The 26,154-nt window shown below is 43.0% G+C and overlaps 1 protein-coding gene across 1 annotated transcript in view; it reads right to left on the reverse strand.

Annotated features, from left to right (window-relative positions):
• Positions 1-416: 416 nt before the first annotated feature.
• LOC311063589 (syntaxin-binding protein 5-like) overlaps positions 417-26,154 on the reverse strand; it is a 125,645-nt gene continuing 99,907 nt past the window's right edge. The window contains exons 11-25 of the mRNA XM_084083097.1: positions 25,784-25,856; positions 25,367-25,514; positions 23,641-23,708; positions 21,536-21,576; positions 20,918-21,138; positions 17,972-18,153; positions 17,409-17,534; positions 15,777-15,928; positions 13,182-13,244; positions 6,808-7,047; positions 5,817-6,180; positions 3,857-4,022; positions 2,519-2,630; positions 2,111-2,331; positions 417-1,741 (exon numbers count right to left, since the gene is read on the reverse strand). Coding sequence (XP_083939223.1) covers positions 1,700-1,741; positions 2,111-2,331; positions 2,519-2,630; positions 3,857-4,022; positions 5,817-6,180; positions 6,808-7,047; positions 13,182-13,244; positions 15,777-15,928; positions 17,409-17,534; positions 17,972-18,153; positions 20,918-21,138; positions 21,536-21,576; positions 23,641-23,708; positions 25,367-25,514; positions 25,784-25,856 — 2,219 coding nt within the window. The 3' untranslated portion in view covers positions 417-1,699. The remainder of the gene's footprint in view (positions 1,742-2,110; positions 2,332-2,518; positions 2,631-3,856; positions 4,023-5,816; positions 6,181-6,807; positions 7,048-13,181; positions 13,245-15,776; positions 15,929-17,408; positions 17,535-17,971; positions 18,154-20,917; positions 21,139-21,535; positions 21,577-23,640; positions 23,709-25,366; positions 25,515-25,783; positions 25,857-26,154) is intronic.

A 26,154-nucleotide genomic window follows, 5' to 3' on the forward strand; every position in this document is an offset into this window, starting at 1 on the left:
AAAAATATGCTCTGAAATGTATGCCATAAAAGGACTGTACATCCATATAATTTACATAGAATCCTGCATATATATGAACACACATAAATAGGTTTTCTACCCATGTGTATATAATCTCCATATTGATGTGCACTCCAGGATTTAAGTCCATTTGGAAACACCTGAAAAAGAAAAAGCCAAAATATATGGCTGGACAATCAGTGTCAACTCAACACTGAGCTTGTCAGCATTTCACACACACACACACACACACACACACACACACACACACACACACACACACACACGCACACACACACACACGCGCACGCACGCACACGCACGCACGCACGCACGCACGCACACGCACACACACACACACACACACACACACACACACACACACACACACACACACACGCACACACACACAAAGACAAACTCTTGATGCTTATGGCATTTAGAGGGTGAGGGAGGCAGGTATAACATCATCTTATATAAGTTGATAAATTAAAACCTCAGGTATCACAAGGAACTATTCGCGGCTTATAAGATCTTGACTTGAGATATATCTGAAAGGTCAGATGTTGCCGTGGTGATAAGTGCTCAATGATATATGCCTTTTAAATCCTTGCCCTCCATTATAGATTCCAGCCCTTTTCATAAGGAGAAATGAATGTGAGGTTGTTTGACAAAAGCCACACAAATAAAACACATCTGCAACAAATCAAAATATATCAGTCACTTTCACAACAATAGAAAAATAAGAGATTTACCATTAATACATAGAGAGAGAGAGAGCTAAACCAAACCAGAAAGAAATTGAGAAATGGTATTAAAATGGAAATCAAAACACGTATACTGTTGGTAATGATGGTCGTGATATGAAAGTCTGTACGATACAGCAGATGGGGAAAGTCTTAAGGTTGAGCGAGAACAGGAGATATCCAATGTACATCAAAATGACTTGCTTTTTTCCCCCCCGGTGACGCTCTGCATAGAGGAGGCGTCACTGTGACATCACTTCCTGTGGTTCTCCAAATAGTGCTTCCTTTGGCCCGCCTACCCCGAGTCTCCTTTTTTGAGCAGTCCCCTTTCTTTTGTCAGTAGGAAGTGGATACAGTGTTGCTCATTTATATAGATTTATGTATGTATATATAGTTATGTATATAGATCATTTTTTCCCTTCTTTTTACATTTTAATATTTTTTTTGTTAGTCGTCGCTTCTGAATCATTTGTTTCTCTCTTTTTTCATTTTTTTTTCAGCTGTGTTCGTCTGTTTGAATACCGGTTCCCCGATGCGTTCGGAGCAGAGGCAACAGCAAAAAGACCGCTATCGGCGAATGAATGAATGGACAAGCTCTTGGTGCTCTGGCCAAACCGGCTACGTCAGAGCAGAGGCTGAACAGACAAACCAACAGTCAGACGAGAACGTAAAAAACGAAAACAAGAACAGGACACTGTTTGTTTGCTCCCTCAGAGGTTGTCCTTTCTGTCCAGGTCCGCTCCTCAGTTCCACCCAGAGACTGAGGTAAGAACAGAATTCAACATTGTGCTAGTAAAGAGAATCCCAAGTGTCCCGATGAAGAAGGGGTTTGCGGGACGGATGATGAGATGGACTGAGAGAAGGAGGGGGAGCACGTCAAGTCGAAATGAGATGGTGGTGGGAGGCGACCTTTGCGTCCATTGGAGCTTCACCCGACCCCTCCTCCTCTCTGATCAGAACTGGTACCACTTTTTGTCTTTGCACTTCAGCATCATCTGGTAACACAGAGCAAAGTGTTGCAGAGTAACTTTTCCATACTAAGCTGCACATTCTGTAATTATAATAATTGTCAATTTCCTGCAGGCTTTTTAACCTCTTTAAATAATAATAAATAATACATAATAAATAATAAATAATAAATAATAAATAATAAATAATAAATAATAAATAATAATCTATATTTATATAGCACCTTTCAACTAAAGTTACAAAGTGCTTTACAGTTGCCATACTGTAATAGAAGCAATCAGGGAATCAATTACTGTAATTCTCAAGTACAGGGCTCAATACAGGACATGGATATACTGCCACCTAGTGGTAAAATGTAACAATTGCACATCACATCTGAGACATTGTCCCCTTACGTCATGGGCGTGTTTGGAGAAGTTGTCTGCACTGTTCATCATGAGAGCCGTTCTCTCCTCCAGCTCACCCAGCTTCTGGCCTCTCTCGTCCAGTGCTATCCGGGCACGTGCCAGGTCCCCGGCTATGCCAGTAGCTGCCCCTTTCATGCCCTCAATACCCCCTGGGCCTGGAATGTGCTGGGCTAGACTCCTGGATGCCTTACCGGCAGCCGTCTCACCGACTGGTTGAAGCAAGGAAGGAAGGAAGGAATGGAGAGATCAGAAGAGATGAACAGAAGAGTACAACATGTAAGAGAAGACAGCATTTGGACTCACTGCACCATCAAAATTCACAGTGTTAATTTAACTCTTAAAGTGTAGAATTGACTGTGTTTGTGATGTGAGTGAATGCCTGTGTGTTGGACTGACATAGCTCCTCCCTGTCCAGTGACTGTGCTCCTCCTCCAAAGAAACCTTTGAAGAACCCTTTGTTCGGAGCCTCTGGTGTCTCCACAGGCGTGAACAGCTCACCCAGCATCTCCTGGAACACGAGAACAGATTAAACATCGCCCTGGACCGTAACGTGTCATCATAACTGGCTGGGCCTTCGCGTGTTTTCCGATTCATGTTTATTATAGTTGACCAGAACAAACTAAAAACAAAAACTAGGTGTGGAAAACATTTATTTTAAAACAAACTAAAACGACACTAAAAATAAAATAAAATTGTACAGAAAATCTGTTTTAGTGTCAATTTAGTCAAACAAGCATAAGCAGGCATTGGTGCATACTGTATGTTTCTTGAGACAGGGATGTCAGTCAATGGTCAGTCAATTGCCTTAACTCATTGAGTGCCATTAACGTGTTTGACGTGTTTTTACCGCTATGGCTCAACGTGCCAATGACGCGTTTGACGTGTTTTTGAAAAAATAGTAAAAAAAACAACAACAAAAAACACGTTTTTTTTTTTTTTTTTTTTTTTAAAGATGTCCAGAACCCAAGATATCATCATCTGAAGATTGGCAGCTCCATCCACTCCTTGTTTAACTTAGAAATGAAAAAGGCTGTATCTCGCTTCCTAAGCACTTTTTGTTTTCTGTGAAAAAAAACTCTGGCTCTGGGACAACATAATATAGAAATATTTTTTGTTTATTCGTTTTTGTTCTTTTACATACTCATAAGTAGTAAAATTGAGTGCCAGAATTGCCAAACGTTAAAAAAAAAAAAAGAATTCTCGCACTCAATGAGTCAATAAAGTGTTGTGTTTATATTGTAATATCTATTGTGATTTTTTTAGATATTGCTCCTTGTAAATATCCCTATAATAATAATAATAATAATAATAATAATAATTTTTATTATTATCCTCCTATATTTCGACAAAGCTCTGTGTGAAGCTCTGTGTGGGTGGTGAGGCCAAAATCTCTTCTGCCCGGTTCTCCTCAGTGGCTGGAGCAATTGATCTGAATTTGCACACAACCATTGATCATTTACCATGTGCACGGAACAATGAAGCCCGTTTTTCGCTAATCCCCAGATGTCAGCTGTTTATTAGCGCTTTTGCGTTTGCTGGCTCCCGGGTTGCCAAATCATGTGCACATATCCCCCCACGGGTATACACTGTAGTCTAGTTATTATAATGAACTAAAACGAAACTAAACATTTTTTAAACAATAAAAAATAAACTGAAACTGAATTGAAAAAAAAATTACAAAAAAACAAAAATAACAATAAAAGCTATAACTATTTACTGTGGTTCAGAACCAACCTGCAGGTTCTCACATGTCTCCTGGCTGTACGTGATCCTCTGGATCTCGGTGGGGGAGGTGAGGTACATGGCCTGGCCCATGTTGGAGAAACAGAATGTCCTAGCTATCCGCATGTCTGTCAGCGGCAGGTAGTTCACATCCATCAGCGGTCTGAGCCCGGGCAAACTGGACCAAGGGACACAGAGAGAACGTTTCAGATGTTGGTGCAGATTTGTGTTGTGAAAGTATTTCATATGTTTTCTAGATTTCTTTTGAAAATAGCAGATCTATAAGCTCCCTAAGCTAATACTGTTATTATCATTCATATTCATATACAGTAGAAAGGAAACACAAATGTAGCTATAGTTAGAGCAAGAAAAATAAATAAAAAGAATAAGAAGTTAGAGAAGAGAAAGAAGAAGAACATAATGTGATTTTCAAGACATATAACTACACACACACACACACACACACACACACACACACACACACACACACACACACACACACACACACACACACACACACACACACACACACACACACACACACACACACACACACGTCAGAGATAGAGACAGGGGGACACCTGGGTGTCCTTGTCCAACCAGAGACCCAGATGGGAGACTGCACTCTGCCCTCGTTTCTCCTTCAGAGTGGGAAGACGAATGAGACTGAAGGGTACAATAATGCAATCCACCTCTCATGTATCCATCACTAAGCAGCATCCATATCAACCTGATGGTGTGTGTGTGTGTGTGTGTGTGTGTGTGTGTGTGTGTGTGTGTGTGTGTGTGTGTGTGTGTGTGTGTGTGTGTGTGCGTGCGTGCGTGCGTGCGTGCGTGCGTGCGTGCGTGCGTGCGTGCGTGCGTGCGTGCGTGCGTGCGTGCGTGCGTGCGTGCGTGCGTGCGTGCGTGCGTGCGTGCGTGCGTGCGTGCGTGCGTGTGTGTGCTTATGTTTGTCTGACTTTGCCAAAATGCCAGGACAAAAGGAGAGTACTAATTGATGAAATACTCTAATAATCCTCTTCCTGTCACAACAGTGGCCTGATTTCATCTGTCTTTGCCAAAGTCTCAGACTTGCCACCTGGTGCCTCGCTAATATTGGCTTAAGCCAATCTGGGAATTATTTTGTGATGGATTTTCCTGTTATGTTTTATTTCACGCAATATTTGCTTTAATTTTTTTTCTCTATAATTTGTATCCCTCGATTTTGTAACCCTTTTTTCACCGGGTGCCAATTTGCTAAGTGATCCTGGGCACTACACTCCCCCCACCAGCCTAGGGAGGCCAGGGCCGAGCTCATGCCTCCTTCAATGCATGAGAGCCAACTGACCTTCTTATCACCTGACAGGGGGGAATTTCCCTGGTTGGACGTAACGCGCGGAAGGAACACGTTATTCCAACCAGTTCCCTTCCCCTCCATCAGGCGCCCCGGCTGACCAGGGGGAGGCAGTATAGTGACCAGGATTACTACATGTTTTTGTGAGGGTATTAACTACCATAGGAGACACGGGGAGAACATGCAAACTCCACACAGGGTAGGCCCTTTCGCCAACCCCACCTAGGGTATGGGCACTGGTGACGCAGAGGAGAAGACACGCCCACAGCGCCCCCGGCGGGAATCGAACCCAGGACCTTCTAGCTGTGATATTTGCTTTAATTTAACCTTGAAGAACAGAGTTGAGTATATCAGACACTGATAACATTGTCTGAGTGTGTTTTACAGGATCTCTGTTAAATCAACTCACACACACACACACACACACACACACACACACACACACACACACACACACACACACACACACACACACACACACACACACACACACACACACACACACACACACACACACACACACACACTAACTCATGACCGGTAGGCCTAACAGAGCATCATACAACACAGCATAATGTGAATTGCCCCCAAGACATCTATTTCATCGCGGTCAGCGGCACAGGCGGCCATCTTTCTCACCTGAGAGTCATGATGTGTCCGTTGGCGCAGAAACACGCCAGGCAAACGCCGGTGCCCATCTGCACCACGTCGGCCCGCAGGATGAAGGAGTTTTCCGTGATGTTGTGTTTGTAGACGCAGCTCTGGGAGGGCAGGGACATGACTTCGGCCTGTTTCTCTGAGCACACCACGGCGTACAGACTCTCGCTCAGGTCCTGGGATGTGGTCGGCGACACGGACACGGGGCGCCGCTTGCGTACGCGCTCTTCGCCGTCAGCCGTGACGTTGGGCTCGTACCAGGGCTCGGAGGCGGGGGGCAGGATGGACCCCGAGGAGTCCAGGAAAGACATCCGCATGATGCTGCCCTTGAGCCGCACCAACGTGCCTGTCGGGTGACACCAAACGGGACACTCGTCATGAACATTTCAACTCAGGGCCCGGACGGCTGGCGTAGCAGTCCGGGCACCTAGGCTCCAATGTAGCCTGACAGCGCATCGCGGGTTCGAGTCCCGTTCCCGACGATTTTTGCTGCACGTCTCTCCCCATCTCTCTCTCCCTGTTCCCTGTCTATCTCTACTGAAAACTATAAAAAAGGCCAAAAAGACCCAAAAATATCTTTAAAACCCCCCCCAAAAAACATTTTCAACTCAGAGATTGCATCTGTGTTGCATCTTTGCCCATATACTCCTCCCATATACTGTACGCACCCTAATACATTGATGCATCCATGCACTAACCTTACAAATCTTTTACAATCCTCTCCATTTTATACATCCAACTGTCTTCTAATAAACATAATATGTTCAATGGACCTTTGTAACAGAGACCATTTTGACAGAAACATGCAGCTGAAGGAAATAACGTTAATTGTGGATGTGTTTCATTTAGATGTTTCTTTGTGCTAGTGTGAAGTACAGGAGCTGACCAAGTACACCTGTGTTTACATGTCAAAATGACTGCGGATTTATTGAACTCTCTTCACCTTCCCTCTCATCAGTCCCCCCCAACGTACCACTGGGTGAGGCGATGACAGGCTGCAGTTGCCTCTGTTCCCCAGCAGGGGGCAACGTGATGGCCACAGCCAGCACGGTGCCAAGGGAGGTGCCCACATACAGGCAGGGTGTCAATGTGCTGTCGCCCTTACGGGTGTAGGTGTCGCAGAAGTAAAAGGAGGTGATGGCCTCCCGCGACTCCTTGTCGATGCTGGTGACACTGGAGGAGCGTGAGCGGCTGAAAGAATTGTCCCTGTGGTCTAGTGGGTTAGCACCCCGCGGAGGACATACGGACAGGAGGACAGTACGGAGAAGACAAAGAGAAGTAAAGCACCCACAAGCATCGAGAACACAGGACAGACATACTGTAGAGCATATACTTTTACAAAATTGTGAAAAACAACATTGGTTAGACAGATGAATGACAAAAATTCGAGGCGCTAATTCAAATAATATTTGAATTTCTTGTTATAAAAACAATATGAGCAAGTTAGAAGTTAATGGTCAATACATGTATACATTTGCTGTACACTCAAGTGAGCAGCGACAATGAACAGACATTTTCAAAACTTCTACAAAATGTAATGTGCCATCAGAGCCTAATGATACCAGCTGTGAAACAGCCACATTGTGTTTATGACCATAATTATGTGAGTTAATATGGTACTGAAAATGGTGATGCAATGAGTTTATCTCCTTACAAACAGAATAATCCCAAAGAATGTGAGGTTCCAGTTGCAAGGTAAAGGTAAGTATATAAAAGGCATGCTGTTTTTTATCTGTGGGACAGATGGAGCGCGTGTGATATTAATTGCTATTTGGCAAATGGACAGGAAGACTTGGCAAACAGAGCACAGACCCCTGGGAAATTTTTGTCACTTTGATTTTACAACCTTTCAGTTGTACTCTTGTGTAGCAGTGCCAAGAACACAATGTGTAGAGTTTAAAAACTCATTATAACAGCTTACCCAAACAAACAGCACTTAACTAACCCGTAATTATACAACTACACAAAGAATTGTGAACATTTTGGCACTTAATTTCACCCCTCAAAAACTTTCTTTGAAGTTTCTTGCATCTTCAATACAAAAACAAAAGGTATTTGTACTTTTAGTGGATCAGAATTGAGGTCTTTATGTCTGTCACCTAAATGGAGAGAAATATATATATATATTTTAAATTTCACACATTTTAAAAGAACCCAGAGGAAAGAGACAGAGGAATATGAAAGAGAGAGAGAGAGTAAGAAGCAGACAGTATGGAAGGCTTTGTGGTGAGATGAAGCGCAGGACAGTTTAGCTTGGCACCATTGACCTACAGTAGAACACCCCACTGTGGTCAAAGAAGAGAAGTCTGTGAGTTCAATTCAAAGCACACAGGAAAATATCACATTGAATTCATTCATTAGATTTTTGTTCAATTCAAAGTATTTCGGTTGAGATCAGATTTGTCATATTTTGAAATGTTTTTTTCATTTTTTTACATTAAATACAGTATGTAGGGTGTCTTCAGTAGGCTCTACACTGTCGAGCTAAAGTAAGATCTGATTTCATTGTGGCGTTGTGGAACTTTCCAAAATTTCCAACAATTTTAAGGTTCATAGCAACCTTCATATTGGACATTATTGGACTGATGTAATGTGGTGAAGTCCAGTTGGGGTGAATAGAACAATTTCACACAATTTATTTTTTTTGTTTTTGTAAACACGAAGTTAAGGCTTACCCAAGTCTGGCTTTAGCTCAGTAGGCAAACTTAATTTCCGTGACATCCTTGCTGGAAAAAAGAAAACATCCCTCTTTACAAACAGACATCTAAGCTAATACAAGATGCCATGCAAAGCTAGCTAACTACCACTTGATTAGGGTTGTGCATGAGGAAGATAAAAGTACACAAAACAAACAAGAAGCTTTGCAATACAGTAATTGGCTGGGGACTGCTTCATCGACTACAGAGAAGCCAAAATGCTTTACACATTGACGGAGAGACACTGCGTAAAGACAACCCTGTAAATCAGTGGTTCTCAAAGTGGGGTCTGGGGACACCCAGGGGTACTTGAGGGGGTTCCAGGGGGTCCCCAGCTAAATGATGGATAGGAACCAAATGGACCCTTATGGATCTGTAATTCTGAGAGTGTACAAATGGAACCAAATGGACCCGTTCCATTTCTCAGAGTAAGATTAACATTGATTTTACAATATGAATTGGGGTCCCAGATATAGAAATGCCATTAAATGGGGGTCCGTAGCCTAATGCATGTCAAACTGGGGGTCCTTGAAATGAAAATGGTTGAGAATCACTGCTAGAACTGTAAAAAATAATCTTCTCTTATGGGGGTCCCTGGCATATCTTTTCAAATGGGGGTCCGCGGGCTAGTAAGTTTCAATTTGGGGGTCCTTGACATGAAAAAGTTTGAGAACCACTGCTGTAAATCACTGAGGCATGCTGTGACAGACAAAACAAAGGAGGTAAAGCTCTGGTCGCATACGCACTGCCCTGGAAGAGAGGGAGACGCGTCAAAACAGAATGGTCATTCAGGAGGACCCTCATGCCAGAGGAGCATGCACCATGAACGAGGAAACAAGAAACAGGGAACAGGAAGTAGGAAGCAGGAAGTGAGCAAGGATGGAAGTAGACAGTGGAAAAGACAGTCATAAGCACTGTCAGGTTATTTCAAGTCGACCTTTAGTTAAAAAATGTTATTCAAATGTAGTACGTAATATTTATTTCCTTGTGACTTAAATGGCTAGAGCAACCTAGTTCCTCAACTCCGAGTAGAGGTAGACAAACACTGGTGCGGTTTCGACCAATGACTTAAAATCTCTCAGCTTTGTGATGTCATCGTACTGTAGTGTAGACAGACAGCCAATCATGTGACGCACGGTGAAGGCAGGGAAACTCTTGCAGCGGTTCACGACAAATGTCACACTCAGGCACGTTTACAATGTGACACTCGTGCTACATACATGTAGCATGCAGTGTGTGTGCCTAACTTTGTTTGTGCGCGTGCATTTTCTAGTCTATTTCTTCCCACTGTGTTTGTTAACCATGAAACGGTGGACAGACAAGTTTCTCTACAACAGTTCTACAACATCTTACCTCCTCTACCACCTCCATTGTAGAACTGCTGTAGATTGCTGTTTGACATCAACACTTTTGAGGGTGGGGAAGTAAAGTAGATGTGCTGTTAGAAACATCCTGGGGCTTTTTACCACACTAGCAAGATTACTACCATGATTTACCATGATGGTTCCATGACATTATTCAGAGTTAAACTACACATTGCGTTCTCTGGTTTAGTATAGGTTTAACCATAGATATAAAAATAGTAAAATTAGGAATAGGTCATGGTTGTACTTCTATGTTTACAGCCTATCGACCACGGGACACCAATGACACTTACTGTATTGCTATAGATACATTATTGCTATGGATACAACGCATGTTCATATCGAACGCATTCACAACAAACGCTTTACAGAGGCCACCATGGATTCATTAGTTCCTCTTCTGTCTTTGCCATGGACTGCTATGAATGGAAATATCCCTTTTACATTTATTTTCTATGGTTTTACACACTGGTCTATTATTAAAAAAAATCTCTTTGCTGAAGATAGCCGATCTACAAGCTCACACCTACTGTACAAGCGACACGCTTACAATGTGCTGTGAGCTTGTAGATCTGCTATGTTCGCCAAACGTTTGCCCATTTTGGTAGAATATTCACATATGACATGCCCAGAATAGGGCCGCTCGGGTTCAAGTAGTTAACACATACAGTATTTGGTGATCATTGTGTTAACCACTTTCAACCTGGCTTCCCTGTTTTGGACATGTCATTATAGGTGAAAACCTACAGAACTTTAAAAATGTTAAGTATAAGTAAGTAAGTAAGTCAGGTTTAAGTGGTTAAATTAAGTCTGCATGCAGTTTTGACCGACAAACAAAACAAAACTCTAATTCTGCGCACTAATCACAGCAGTAATATTTGAATATAACTACTGTAAACATTGCCCTTCTAATGTCTAAGGGGCCAATCATGCTGAGACAAGTCACGAGAAAAGTGTCACCAGAAAAGCCATTGTTTTCCTCGGGTACGGCCCGCTTAGCATGTGCTCCTCTCTTGTGTGTTTTTCTAGCAGTTTTAGACGCACATAAAAGTTAAAATATGCTCAACTTTTCAGTGCAGTCACAATGTTCCTTCCTGTTTTGATGTCGCTACTGTAGATGTGGTAGGAACGGGGAGAGGATGGCAAATGCAGTTTGCGCTTTGTCTGCTTGATATTCATTTTTCCCACGGATTCATTATTTGATCATCTGGTTACGCATGCAGGTTCCGCTCCACAGGTGTACCACACAGTTTTTTGCCCGTTTTGACAAGGCGCTTTTGAAGCGTCTGCGCCTGTAGCGACGTAGTCTCAGTGTGATCACCCCCTAAAGCTAGAGAGAGAGAGGCACACGCTGAGATCTGGAGTGCAATCTCATCTACTTGCCTCTCTACTATGAATAATGTAGATGCAGCAGACCAAAGTCTGGAGGCACCAGTCATGGAGCCTGGGGTTGAGGGCCCTCGATATGTTTTCTGTCTGAACTTTTCAAAAATGTCCTTATTTTATACTCCACGTTAATGCCAAGCTCCCCCTAAAGAAATGAATCTATGCTGTTATGTGCCCTTTGTTGACACAAAGTAATTGACAGTAATAAAGCATCTTATTTAAAGTGCCTCAGTGCTGCAACACTCCTAACACTTCAGTGGGGGTACTGGAAGGGTCAGACGTTCAGACCACAATTTGTCAATTGATTTAACCCATTCAATCCGGGAACACATCTTTGCCATTTTTTGATTTCTTTGGCTATTCAAAAATAGCAGATATACAAGCTCATAGCACGGCACCGAGTGCTGCGCTATGAGCTTGTAGATCTGCTATTCTTTTTTTTAAATCATGATTTTCTTTTGGTGCAAATCTTTGAATAAAAACATTTTTATATAAATAAATTACATTTGTAACTCAAATCTTTGCTTGTGGGGATTCTACAAATGTACAAAAGAAATATCTCAAAATATGTTGTTCCAGGGACCCCCAGAAGCAAAGATTTGAGTTAAAAATGTTCGCTTTAAAGAATTTAAACATTCAAAGATTTGCACACATTTTCACGATAAAAAAAAAAAATGCCAAAGAATGACAGACATCCGTTCCCGGATTCAATGGGTTAAGGTGGAAGGACAAGAATCAAACATGTTTTTTTATGAATGAACATATTTTGAACATATCCTGGTGACATATCCTCTGAGATGAAAGCTCCTTTTCTATGAAATATACTAGAGCAATGTTATGTGCCACAGTGGAGCACACACAGGCAGCTGCAGCTATAAATGTCCAATTGATTAACAAGGTTTGCCGGCCTTTAGGGCGAGTAACGCTTATCCCAACGGGTTGTGTGACAAAGTATAAGTTTGCCTTCAGCATGAAATCCCAGACAACAGCTTATTCACATCTCGACAAATCACAGAATGATACTGGAAAAATGTGCAAACCAATACACTGTTTAGTGTAGGTTGAATAGTCTATAAATGTCCAATTGATAAATATAAGGTTTGATGATGTTAAGGCGAAAAATGCAAATCCATAAAGGTGTGTGTGTGTGTGTGTGTGTGTGTGTGTGTGTGTGTGTGTGTGTGTGTGTGTGTGTGTGTGTGTGTGTGTGTGTGTGTGTGTGTGTGTGTGTGTGTGTGTGTGTGTGTGTGTGTGTGTGTGAGAGACAAAGTATTAATTTGCCTTCCTAGACCACGCTGATACTGAAACAATTGTAAACTAATAGTTTAGTCCAGACAGCTGTTTTAGCGCTCAGTTCATTTTATAATTATAAGCTGGCATCAATGTATAATCACAGTGACTGACGTTGAGTGAGTTTATGGCTAACATCTCCATATTCCAGGATATTGAAACGCATTGAATCAAATGTACTGCGTTCCAGTCTACTGAACTTGCCTGTAAGTGGAAAAGGACTGTAATTGTTGCATTCCAACTCTTCCTAAACCTTGGAGAGCAATACTTTCAATAAAATACTGCAAAAAATGTACAAGCCTACTAATAATAGATCCTCTACGAACCAACACTACTTTTAAGAACAAAATGTTATTTAACTGAAAAATATATGCTGATATAAAAAATATATACTGTCTGTCTTAAATCAAGATAGTATATATGTTATACAGTATACTGTATGTAAACAGTAAGTATACTCAGTGTTAATTCATGCATTTGTAGCGCAGAGGGTGTACAAATGTATCCAAATGGACCATTACGGGAGTTAAATTAACAATCAGGATTTTACTGTGTACCCCTACATTTTCTGTCTCTGTGTATGTACATCTCTGAACTGAAGGACAGGTTACCTGAGGTGGGGGACTTGCAGTGGTCCTCTGACGTAGCAGACCCCTCGTTGATGTCACACAGACCTGGGAAACACAGAACACATGAGTGTACAAATGCATTGATTCCAGTGGCGTCCCCAGGAATTACATTTAGGGCAGGCGAGATGTTTCCCCCCCCACCCCCCCCCCCTCGATTACCGGCAAAAAAGATATTTCAACTCAATCGAAAATCGCGAAAGTGGACGTTTTCAAGATGTGTTGGCCATTATCTCTGGAACGGAAGGTCCAATCTTCTCAGTTCAAAGCTTGTTGGATGCGTGACTTTGATGACATTAAGCACACAATGACACATTTTCAGGTTATTTGGGTTTTCTAGGGGAGGCGAGATCTTAGTTGGGCAGGCGACTGCCTGTCTTGCCTCTACAGTGGGTACGCCTCTGTTTGATTCGATGTGTTACACTCTCAGAGTTACAGAGGGTGATCACAGTCTCACCTAAAAGGTGATAGGGTGATCACCTCATTTGGTAGCATGCAGGGCCCTTTAAGGGCCATTTGAAACCCCCCCAAGGAACCCTGAGGTTCCCTGGATCCCACTTTGAGAACCACTGCAGTCGATGAGCGGATAGTATGTCGACCACATCATTTGATATACTTGGTTGCGCATCTTGCTGCACACCGGCGCGTTGCAAGCTTGTAGATCGTCTATTTTCGATGTTTAACACTGGCATGACTTGACTTGTGTTTCATATCTTCCTCAGTTTCTTGCTAACAAAAATAACGCGAAAACTGCCCCTCAAAAAGGCCCCAAAGTAAGATATAAAATAATGAATCGCTAAGATTAACTGACTGCTAATTACCATTGTACCATTGTACCATTGTTTCTCTAGAATGAGATGCATTTATTTTGAAATGCCAGGCGGTTTTAGGATAGGTAATAAGATTTTGAGTCTGCTCTTGTGAATTCCTCCCTTTCATAAGCATGCGTGTGTGTGCACGTGTGTGTGTGTGTGTGTGTGTGTGTGTGCGTGCGTGCGCACACGTGTTTGTGCGTGTTTGTGCGTGTGTGTGTGTGCGCGTGCGTGTTTGTGTGTGTGCGCGTGTGTGTGTGTGTGTGTGTGTGTGTGTGTGTGTGTGTGTGTGCGCGCGCGTATGTGTGCATGTACTGTGTGTGTGTGTGTGTGTGTGTGTGTGTGTGTGTGTGTGTGTGTGTGTGTGTGTGTGTGTGTGTGTGTGTGTGTGTGTGTGACATTGTCCTGTGAGGCGGAAAGCCTCACAGCAGCCTCCGTTGGCAGAGCGTCACAGCTGGCCCGCTGATTACTGCTTATACCAACGGAGCTCTGACAGGTGCCAGCCCACTGCTTACCAGTCAATGACACCAGATGCTGTGTGTGTGTGTGTGTGTGTGTGTGTGTGTGTGTGTGTGTGTGTGTGTGTGTGTGTGTGTGTGTGTGTGTGTGTGTGTGTGTGTGTGTGTGTGTGTGTGTGTCTGTGCGTGCGTGTGCGTGTGTGTGTGCGTGTGTCTGCCTTTTGCACACATACATGACACAGATATCAACAAATAAATCCCTCTATCACAAACACACATCATCATCATCCATCAAACTGTTGCTGAGGTACGAGTCACGCATTCATGACACTGCGGCATCATGGAACATTATCGCTGCTGGCTGCAGTGCCTAAATGAAACACAGGGTGGCAGTGTGTCCATACTAAGTACAGTGCCTCAGGCTATCCGTCACTGTTACAATGATGCTGCAGAGGCAGGGTGTGTAAAAAAGGGCTGGGTGTGTGTTCTGGCTCTTTTCCACTATAATAACGAAGTGCCGTCTAACGTACTTCACAGGTTCTGGATTTGAAGGCTATGGCTCGGTTTCAAAGAGGGTTCTCAGAACCTAAGTTGGGCCCTGCTCAGGAGGTGGTACTAACACTGTGTTCTTGGGACCCAGAACTCAGAAATTGTGCTAAATGTTTTCAAAAATAGCAAAAGTTGGCTAATCACAGCATGTCGCGATGGAAAGGACGAAAGAGGGACTGAGAGAGAGAGACAGAGAGAAATAAGGAGAGAGTGGGAGATAGAAAGGGGGGAGATAGACTGGGGAGAGAGGGAGAGAAGCAAAAAAGAGCATGACTAAATCCAGATCCATTAAATAATTAGTGCGATTAGTGTTGTAAAACCTTCTATCACTGCATGGCAGTCAACATTCTAGCTACAACATACACACACCGCTGAGGCATTGACACAGAGCAATGCAGTTCAACTGACAAAATTCAAAGGTGGAATCAGCAATATTCACGTGGAAATCTTTTGAAAACATAATTTTTACCTGAGCACTCTTCTTCCCTTAAGCCCAACCATAACCTCACAGGAGCAACCTAGCTCTACCCCAAAACCCTAAATGTAGACAATGACTGTAAAAGTGCCACGGATTTGGAGTCATTGGTCTTTTGAAGACATCCTTTTGGGCTCAAAAGAGGTTATAAACTGAACGTTCTACTGTACCGTGTGATGTGATCCTGAAATGTGCAGAAGAAGAAGGAACAATCCTAACTACAGTAGAGGACATGCAGAAGCATCCCAACAGCTCCCTCTTTATCTGTTATCCCTTGTTACTGTACCTCCAGAGGGCTGTCGTGTCTTGCGAGGCGACCGGGGCTGTCTCGAAAAGGGGTCGCCGGACCCGTACAACTCCATCACCCCCAGGTTCAACAACACTGCCTTCTGGATATAGTCCACCACCGCTAAACCGCTACTGTTGCCAAATACCACACTGAAAAGATGAAGTAGCAAGGGGGTAGGCAGGGTACATAAACAAGAACCAAAACAGAAAATGAAATGAGTGAAAGAGAAAAAAACACAGGGCGATGAGATCAGTTTCAGTTTCTATTTCAGAGATTAAAAAACACAGCTGGAAGCTAAAGGTTCCAGAGAAGCTTGAAGGTTCTCTTGGCAGATCATATGTTGTGTTGAAATGGCCAGGTGTCAGTCTAGCATTGAGCTGGGCTGGGAGGGAACGTACTGTACATCAAAGGTAAATCCAACCCCTTTGGCTGCTTGAATGAGGACCGTTGCCAAATTACACTGTATACTTGCGGTGTCCGCACAGCCGCGAGGGTCCACTAGGGTCATCACATTTCGTCACCACCTTGTGTCCGCGACATTGGTGGCTTTTGTGAATGTGTGTACTGTACTTTATACACATGCAAGTAAGCTGACTGCGGATGTGCTATTAAAGAAAATTCTAAAGTTTGAGTAGTGATCTGTCCCTACCAAGTACCCACTTATATTATGTGAAAATAAAAGACTTGAGCTTGAAGAGATGTTCATTGGCAGGTTTGTTAAATGGTATACAAGCGCAATAGAATAAAACCCTGGATAAAAAAGCAACTGAGGTCTTATAACAAGACTGCACAGAAATAATTGATGCAAGATTCATAAACTAGGACAGTGGACCTCTTCTCACAATGGCTTCTTGCCATCTTGTCTGGAAGGTCATTACATTATGGCTTTCATTGAGTTGTTGTATCAGTGTTGCTCTTGCTCTTGAATGTGTGCGGGTCTGCAGACACTATAGTAAGTATAATCAGAACCCACGTCGCGTCCGCTGTCTGCGGACACTCACGGCTACGCAGTATAATTTGCCCACGGTTCATTGCTGGGTTGCCCTTTCTTGCCTCTCAGGTTGTTGTTTTGTTGCCCAGCTCACAAAACCGAGGTCACTACTAGGCCATCACCACTTTAGTGCGATATCTTCAAAGATGTTGAGCCCTTTTGTGTGTTTGCACTCTAATTAAAGCTGCAATCCATAATGTTTTTTATTGAATACATTTTTATTTTGAACAGTCTGTATGAAAGATTATATAAATACAATAACTAACACAAATGTGGTGGTTGTAGCTGATCTACCTGGTCTTCTATTGAGAAATGTGTATCTTATGGTCAGGTAGGACCACCACTGGTTGACCAGATACTGGTAGGATGAAATTCAAAGGAAATATCTCACCTCCTTTATAGGAGGCTCAATAGTAGAAACGTTTGTGTTTGTGCGGGGGAACCGGGGCTCTAATCCCCCATAGGACGGATTGCAGCTTTAAAACTAGCAGGACAACAGTTGACAATTAGCCACTTGGATACTAGACTCGCGATCAGAAATCTCTGCCCACTGATGTGTCTGGGGAAATCAGAATTCATTGAATGGGCTGGAAAGGCGGAGAAAACCATGCAACTCTAAGAATGCTGTCTGTACTTACAGGCCAAAAGAGGAGTTGAGGGCCAGACAGGTGATCTGCTGAGGAGGCTCTCCACTCACCCACACTAACTGGACCACTAACTCTACCTGGTACCCTGGAGACTGCTTCAGAGGGGTGCTGCGCACTCTGGAGAGGATGGAGGGAGATGACAGAGAGAGAGAGGGGAGGAGGGGAGGAGAGGCGCAAAGAGAGACAGAGAAAAAATAAACGTTATTTCTGAAACGTGTGTGTGCGTGCGTGTGTGTGTGTGTGTGTGTGTGTGTGTGTGTGTGTGTGTGTGTGTGTGTGTGTGTGTGTGTGTGTGTGTGTGTGTGTGTGTGTGTGTGTGTGTGTGTCGGGTGAAGAGACACTCTAGGCACTGAGACTATGTGAGTGTGCTTGTGGCAAGACTCTTGACTTTTGGATACGAGTGTTAGAGTGTATACTCCCTTGGTGCTTCGTTAGTTTGTATGTGTGCGTGCGTGCGTGCGTGCGTGCGTGCGTGCGTGCGTGCGTGCGTGCGTGCGTGCGTGCGTGCGTGCGTGCGTGCAGGCATGTGCAATAATGTGTGAACTGGTTCATACTTGAGGCAGGGCATGTTGCCTCCATCAGAGTTGTTGCTGCTGGTGGAAGGGTGCAAGGGGGACGCGGCTGTTAGAGGGGAGGCCCCCGGTGTGACGTACACTGGCGTGTGTTCTCCACCGCCGCCTCCACCCTCCGGAGACTCGGTGTCGTTGGGATCATACTGCAGACGCACCTCTAATAACTGCGGGAGAGACAAACATGCACCGATCATGCAAGCGTTCACAAGAGGAAGAGTGAGAGTTAATAAGTAAGAGAGGAGATTATGAAATGGAGAGATTAAAGGGAATATTTCCCAGGCCAAAACCATTATTTCTCAGAAATTCTTCAAAGGATAAGAATAGAACACTTCACCCATAATGATACCCATGAATGTTCACATAATGTAATTCCGATGATGTGGATTGCTTGGACAAAATCGCCATTCTGTGTGCCGCACACGCGTGCGTGCGTGTGTGCATGGACTGAGGGTAACTCAGGCTCTCCAATACTGAGATACTCAACAATTTAATACTGAGATAGTCTACAGATATTCTGCACTAGTAATTGCTTCCTTAAGGCTACTTACTGTTGCCCATGTTCACACACATAGCCCAACAGCTCATCTACATACTCAGAGGCTAATTAGATCACTGGTGCCCTTAAGTCTACATAAGTAACAAGCCTTAAATTTCTCCCAGGTTATCATTATGTGGAAACCATTATGTTAGGAGAGCCTCTTCTCAACACTGCTGAATACCTAGCCCTGAACCCCCACCGTAAGAGAGTTGGTTTTCAAACTTTGTGTGGCAAGGCACACCAATGGGGAAGTAACACCAACGGGCACAAAACCCCTGTCAGTGCTAATCAACTACACTTGTTTCCCTCCATCCCATGCCTATCTCGTGCCTCTGTACCTGACTCACCCGCTGGTCAGGTACAGATAATTAATGCATGCAGCTAAAGCTGCATGCATTAATTATCATAACACAGTGACACACCACAGAGGGGGGAGGGGATCCAAGCCCGGGGCCTTAGAAAGTCTTAATCCAGCCATGTATATATCAGTGCAAAATAGCCTCTATAACAACGTGATATCACTCTTATCACTAAGGAAATAATGTTTATTTAAAACGTTTTGCCACTTAAGCCCTATTTTATACTTTAAGAATGTTTCAAAAATACCCCCAGTAGCCAATCTACAAGCTCACAATGATGCGCTGTGAGCTTGTATATCGGCCATTTTTTAATACAAAACATTATTATCATTTCAAATGTTCCACAAGAAAGTGGTTGCAGCCACAGGCAGTGGAAGAATGGATTGAAATGATTATTGACATATATAGAATGGGAAAACTGTCTTTCTCTCTCAGAACTCAGGAAGACAAATTTGGATTTGGACTAAATGGACTTGAGTATGTCAAACCAATTTGCTCAGATTTCTGCTGAAGGGCAAAACAAAGGTAAAAGTGATGTATTATTTTCTTTTATATTATATTGTATATACATTCTATATATCTTGTTGACATTGCATCAAAATGTGTGTATAATCATGTGAAGGCTCCCCCTTCTTTTCTTAAAGCTACCCTGCTGTTGGTTTTTTGTTTGTTTTTGTTTGTCATGAATTGCTAAAATGTTGGTCATCACTGAGAACTGAAAGATTTCGTAGTTACAAATTTTCAAAAAGTTCACTCAAAAAGACATGGTACTATTAATAGGATTGTAAAATGAATGAATGTATGGACAAGAGCAAATACACATGTGTGTGTATGCATTTATATGTAAAGGGTTTATATGATTCCATATGTGTTGAACTTGAAATGGTTGCAACATATACTGTATTTCTGATGACAAAGCTGTTTGTGTACACGATGACCAAAATAAAATAAAAAAATAAAAAAACTAAAACAAAAAAACATTTAAAATGTTCACCTATGCTGTACTGATATAGTACATAAAAAAATATTCATAACATTTTGTATAGTTTACATGCGTATATTGCAATAATAATGGTTGGTTGTCACAAAACCAGTCTCACGATACACCAGTGTGTCACGGCACACAGTTTGGGAACCACTGTACACAGCTAGGGCATGGAAATGGATAAAAAAAAATCCCTGTCATACGGACATGTGGACATGCACGTGAATGTGCTTGTGTGTGTGGCTTAGCTCTTGTCATTAAACACATTTCACAGGCTCCCATCCCACTGCTTCCCATCATTGACAAGGCACAGATATAATGATGGCTTAGTGCGTTTACTGCTTTGTCTGTTGGCATGACAACTGCACTTCCTTTGACTCGGCAGATTTATATAACTCTCTGTCTGTCTGTCTGTCTGTCTGTCTGTCCGCTGTCGGCGGAAACCTTGCATGTACATTACAATACCATTACATGTCATCAGGAAATGGAAAAAATAACTACAGTAAATGTCATTTAGTCACAAGGTCTTGTTAATAATTGTCATTGGTCAAATATGTATAAACCCCACAGACCCTACTTAACCATTTTCAACTGGGTGTCCCTATTTTGGGAATATCATTATCGGCAAAGACGTTTTGGAATGTTCACAATTTTTCAACAAATTTGACGAATAGCAAATTTGTAGATTGGCTGTTTTTGCTACTCTTGCTGTCATACAATAAAGGCATTCACAAAAAAGATGAAATATGCACATATGGAGGTTTCTGACTAACAACGACGATATGACAGTTGGATGTTTAGGTGCTATTACTGACTGCCGTTCACACCAAGCACTTTAACTGTAACGAGAACTAACTATATCGTTCATTATTGTCTTTGTTATGGTTGTGGTGTGAACTCTGCCATCCACTTGGGTTAGAACACTTTGTAAAACAACATCTTTACAGTTATAGTGTTTGGTGTGAACGCCCCTTTAGACAGTAGTGAGCTGTAACTCTAGGGAGGGGGGGAGACTTTATATTAATGAGCAAATGGATTTTGCACACCTGCACCACCTCAGTCGTTATCTCCAGCTTGCTGAAGCGGTAGATGATGATGTTGCCAGAAACTCCGGCAACACACAGCATCCTGCTCTCAGGGCAGAAGGCCATGATCTGAATGGCAAACGGGTCCTCATCCGACAGCTCCGTACTGCCCTTTTCCTCCTTGGCCCGGCTTCGCTCAAACACCTTGGCTGTCTTCAGCTTGTACAGTACCTGGAGCATTACTGGGAAAGAGGCAGGGTGCACCATTTTCAATGCATGGACACTTATTGTACTAGCGGCTAGCCTAACTACAATTCACTGGCACAGGCTAGTAGTAGCGGGTGCAATACGTTAGTCCGACAGCGCAGTGCTCCGACATTAAACAGTAAACCCGAACCAAACCCGCACCCTAACCCTAACCGCACGCGGATGCCACATAGTCGGAGAAAAGGTCTGTCGGATTAACGCATGCCTCCCAGTAGTAGCTAGCCTGTGTCAGTGTATTGCTAACCTTCACATGCTAAACAGCTAGAGATAGTCTCTACTGCTCCCACAAACACAGTTTGTACAATCATTAGCATTATTAATACTTCCACAACAATACTCAATCAACACAACATCCCTGTTTCATAAACTTACTTGCAGACGCATCCCAGAACTTCACGGTTCCATCAGCATGCCTGAAAATTTTAGGAGACATTAAAAGGACAATTACTAAAACAGAGTGTGGGGAATGACGAAATAATTTAGTTTGTATACCAAGTTATGCCTAGTCTCCCGTTTCCAAGTGAATGGAGATCTACGGCTATTGATATCTCTAGGGATTTCTAAATGCAAAGTAGTAGGCAAGAGCAACCACTAAGATACTGCTTTGAAAACCTCTCTGAAATCCTGTCACTGCCTCAACATGCAGGACCACCCTAAAGAGTTTGCATTTGGTTCTGTAACGCAATTCTTTTAAACTCTTTAATTACCGTAATTTTCGCACTATAAGCCGCACCTGAATATAAGCCGCAGCAGCTAAATTGAATGATTTGGACATATATAAGCCGCACTGGACTATAAGCCACGGGTGTAAAATCCCTAGATTTAGGAGGTCCCCTAGTGGCCGTTAGCTATAAAAATCCATAGATAAGCCGCACCGTTATATAAGCCGCAGGGTCGAAAAATTGGAAAAAAATCGCGGTTTAGTGTATTTCCACACAGTTCTACAAATGAAAGTTGGAACATTGTCCTCAGTCTCTATTGAGTTTACATTGTACAAAGTTTTTTTCCCCCTGAGTGTAGAGTATGTTTTTAATTGTTTACAACGGGAGCGCCACATATTAGGAAACTTCAGCAGCCTGACGAGGTGCTGTTTGTCGCGAGTGTCAGTTTTGCGCTCGCGCGTTCACGTGTGGCGCTTTTATCTGCTTGCAGAGAGCTGAAACACTCTGGGGCGCTTGGAAGCGTTTTTTGCAGAGCGCCTGTCATTTTCAGCTGGGCAGAAACGCTTTAGGGGTCACACAGCCTAATACATAACCAGGTCTTAAACATTTTCTCATATTATATTGCAGACTCACTCCCAATCTTCCTCCGTAATCTGAAGACTCACCTCTTCAGACTCCACCTTAGCCCGTAGCACTCGCCCTAGCCTTGACGACCTTGCAGGCTTATGCAAAGGCTAAAAAGTAATTTAGATAGCATGTTATGTAGACAGATGCCAGGTCATTTGTAGACCTGACATCCTATAGTGTGTATAGTTTCAATGTACAGATTATAGATTTTTTTTATATTATACAGTTTAGACCGATGATAGGTTACTGGTTTACCTATGATCCTAGATTACTATTTCTATGCATTTCATATATTACCTCGTGTTTTCCTTGCTTACTGTAAATCGCTCTGGATTAAGAACGTCTGCTAAATGCCTGTAAATATTCATAGGAGTAACAAGCAAGTGAAAAAACATTCTGGGACTTGCTTTCAATGCTCCACCTTTAATGTCACTAGAGAAAACGCTATTTTCTTTGTCGTTTATTTTCCCCTCCCTCTCTCTTCCTCTGCGCCTTCCTTTTTTTGCCATTTCAGCTGAACAGTGAATCGGAAGACAGAGGGAGAATAACTGTGGCAGCCGGTGCCTCCTTGGAGAGAGAGAGAAACATGGACAGAATAGTAATTTGGGGGGAGGGGGGTTGAGGGATGAGTGCCGAGGGAGGAGAAAGAGAGAAAAACCTCACCCCGCCCCACCCACCAGAGGCAGGTCAGACCCGTACCTCAATGTCACTTTCTAAGTGCATGTACTCTTTTAAACAGTGGTTCTCAAACTTTTTAGTTTCAAGGACCCTCATAACTCTGAGGGTGTGTTCGGAAATTACGCACCGGAGCACACTCGCCTATTAGTTTGTATTGGCCAGTGCGCTCAGTGCTGTATTTTCGAACGCACCCTGAGAGTGTACAAATGGAACCAAATGGACCCCACTTTGAGAACCATTGTTTTAAAGCATTCGCCCATCCTACTCTCTTCTTGTTTTCTCAGTGTTGACAGCTTAGCGCAGGGCAAGGAGCATAACAAAATGGAGGATCGTGCACATACACAAATCGAAATGCAAAAAGGTCTGAAATAGTTTGGCTTGGTGCTCCTGCTATGTATGTAATCGATGAGGTCAAAGAGATTGCGTGGAGTCCGTCCATGCCGTCCGTAAAATCCCCAGTGTTCATTTAACAATCAGGATTATACAGTGCGGGCGTGATTGCTGCCTTACCCAGTGATGATGATCTCTCCGTAGCTTTGTGTGCCTTGACCCCAGTTTCCACCACTAATAGGCCACTCCTGGTTGAACAGACACACACACACACACACACACACACACAGGATAAGACTGAGTGAGAACAGAAGCAGGGGGAGAAAACAACAGATTCTTAACAGTACAGTAGAGCGTCATCAGGCAAAGTAAAAAAATCACACCCTGTGTGAAGGTAGCGACGCCTTTGATACATTTTGTCATAGATATGTGTTTATAATGTGTTTATAGCCACGTGTCACGTGAAGCTTGACCAATCACTTTGTTGACGTACGCACCTGACCAATCAGAACGTTGACGTACGCACACGGAGGTATACAGCGGCTAGCGCCGCTAAAAACCATTGAGAGGATGACAGATACAGTTCATCCTGTGTACGATATGTGTGTGTGTGTGTGTGTGTGTGTGTGTGTGTGTGTGTGTGTGTGTGTGTGTGTGTGTGTGTGTGTGTGTGTCTGTGTGTCTGTGTGTGTGTGTGTGTGTGTGTGTGTGTGTGTGTCTGTGTGTCTGTGTGTCTGTGTGTGTGCACGTGTGCGTGCGGCAGGGGGCTTTAAGTACACTGACACATACAAAAGGTCACCGGTATGACTCAACAGTGAACTTTATGTGAGAGCGCTCTCCCGCGGGTGGCTCAGCCAGGCCTTTGCTTCACAAAACAGCGGCCCGGGTCGCAACAAGCTGACATTTCCAAACAGAACGTCAGAACAAGACGACAGGAGGAAAAAAAGAACACTGGCATATACATAATGGCTGAGAGAATGGGGCTGGGGGGGGGGGGGCACCTGTCACAGATGAGACATTAGGTTGGACAGAGGAGAGGAGTGACGATCATCGGATCATATTGTCGGGTAGATAATCCATTTGGCTTCACGGGAGTGCAAGAATAATAGTGGCAGTGATGGAAATAAGCGGTACAGAATGTATAGAATTAGATTACATGACAAATTGTGCTGCATAGTGAAGCAAGTACAGCGAAAGTGTACTCAAAGGAGTGTGTATTTGTGATTCTCAAACATTTTCAGGTCAAGGAGTGGACCCCCAATTTGATATATATTTGGCTGCAGACCTCCACAATAGAAAATATCTCAACATTTGTCAACATTTTTTGCCAAAAATAAAATGGTTATACTGTTCCTCATTTTGCTGGGACCCACTTAAGGACCCCTGGGGGTCCACTTGTAGAACCAGTGCTATAGAGTGTGCATTGTGTTGTGATGTAGAACCCCCAATACAATAGGAAATAATATGTTGTATGGTGCAGCGGGATCGCAACATAGCATCACTGTCGGGTTGAAAACTTGCATGTCCAAAAATATTAACATTTAATGAAATGAAAAAAGAAAGAATAGAAAAACCTGTTCCAATGGATCTAATGGTGTTATGAGATTTATTCACAAGCTCTATTAGAGCACTGTTCATTGGTGAATCACTTTAAACGTAAAAATGTTCCAAACATATAAGGAGTTCCCAATACAGCTACGCCCAAATATGGAGTGTGTTGTCTAACGAAACCGAGTGTGCCATGACGACACCGAATGTGTCGTCATGACGTGATGTCATGACGTCATGACATCACGCAGAGAGACGTAAAGTGTTACCAATAGCTATTAAAAGAGGAGATATGAGCTTTCCACCTGACAGTGACGATATTTAAAGAAGGGGCAGTGCAGACAAATAAACGTGTCACCTTTTTGCTGTAGCCCTGTCGTTTCTGCCGTGAGCCGACAGAGTAAAGTGCAGGTATGAGGTCCACAGGGCAGTCAGCAACGTACTCACAGCAGGTCACGGGAGACTCGTGAATCGTCAAAGGATAGGGGTTCTCGAATATGGGGTACCTGGGAGAGGACGGCGATATATATTGGCTCAATCATCGGCACTTTCTTTGTCCCATCATAATGAGTGACTCTGCAGCAGTTCAGATATTCTGTTATATTAGTTTCAGAACGGCAACCCGTTTGACATCCAAATAAGCGTCAACCAGAAGTTATGGAATGAGATTTAAGAATGAGCTCTAAGTTATTATGCATAGACTGATGTTATGCTAAACAACAATGATTTGTTAACTTTTGTAATAAAGCGAAAGTAAAAGAAAAGTCAGACTTACCCATTTTGTGCAAGGTCGATCACCACTAAATCCTTTTCTAGAAGGACCACTACGGCATAAGGTTCCTGAAAATCTGCACAGAGAAACAAACAAACAAAACAAAAGAGCGACTTAAGCAATTTATCACTAATGTTTTGGGGCCCAGAAAACCCCCGGTTATAAAGCAGACAAAGAACACACAATACCAAAATCTACAAACCCAAAGGAGAAGGGAATTCCTTGTGATACTATACATGCCATTATCATATCTGTGCCCTGAAGATGTGAAGGCAAGAGAGCTTAATACTTAAGTCTTATTAATCCCTGTGATTTGCAGCAATTGAGGATATAGCAGTAGTAAAATATTCATTAGCATGATTTGGAATAAAGAT

Source organism: Gymnoscopelus microlampas (assembly GCF_963454915.1).
Source record: "Gymnoscopelus microlampas genome assembly, chromosome: 16".
In the NCBI taxonomy this organism is placed as follows: domain Eukaryota; kingdom Metazoa; phylum Chordata; class Actinopteri; order Myctophiformes; family Myctophidae; genus Gymnoscopelus; species Gymnoscopelus microlampas.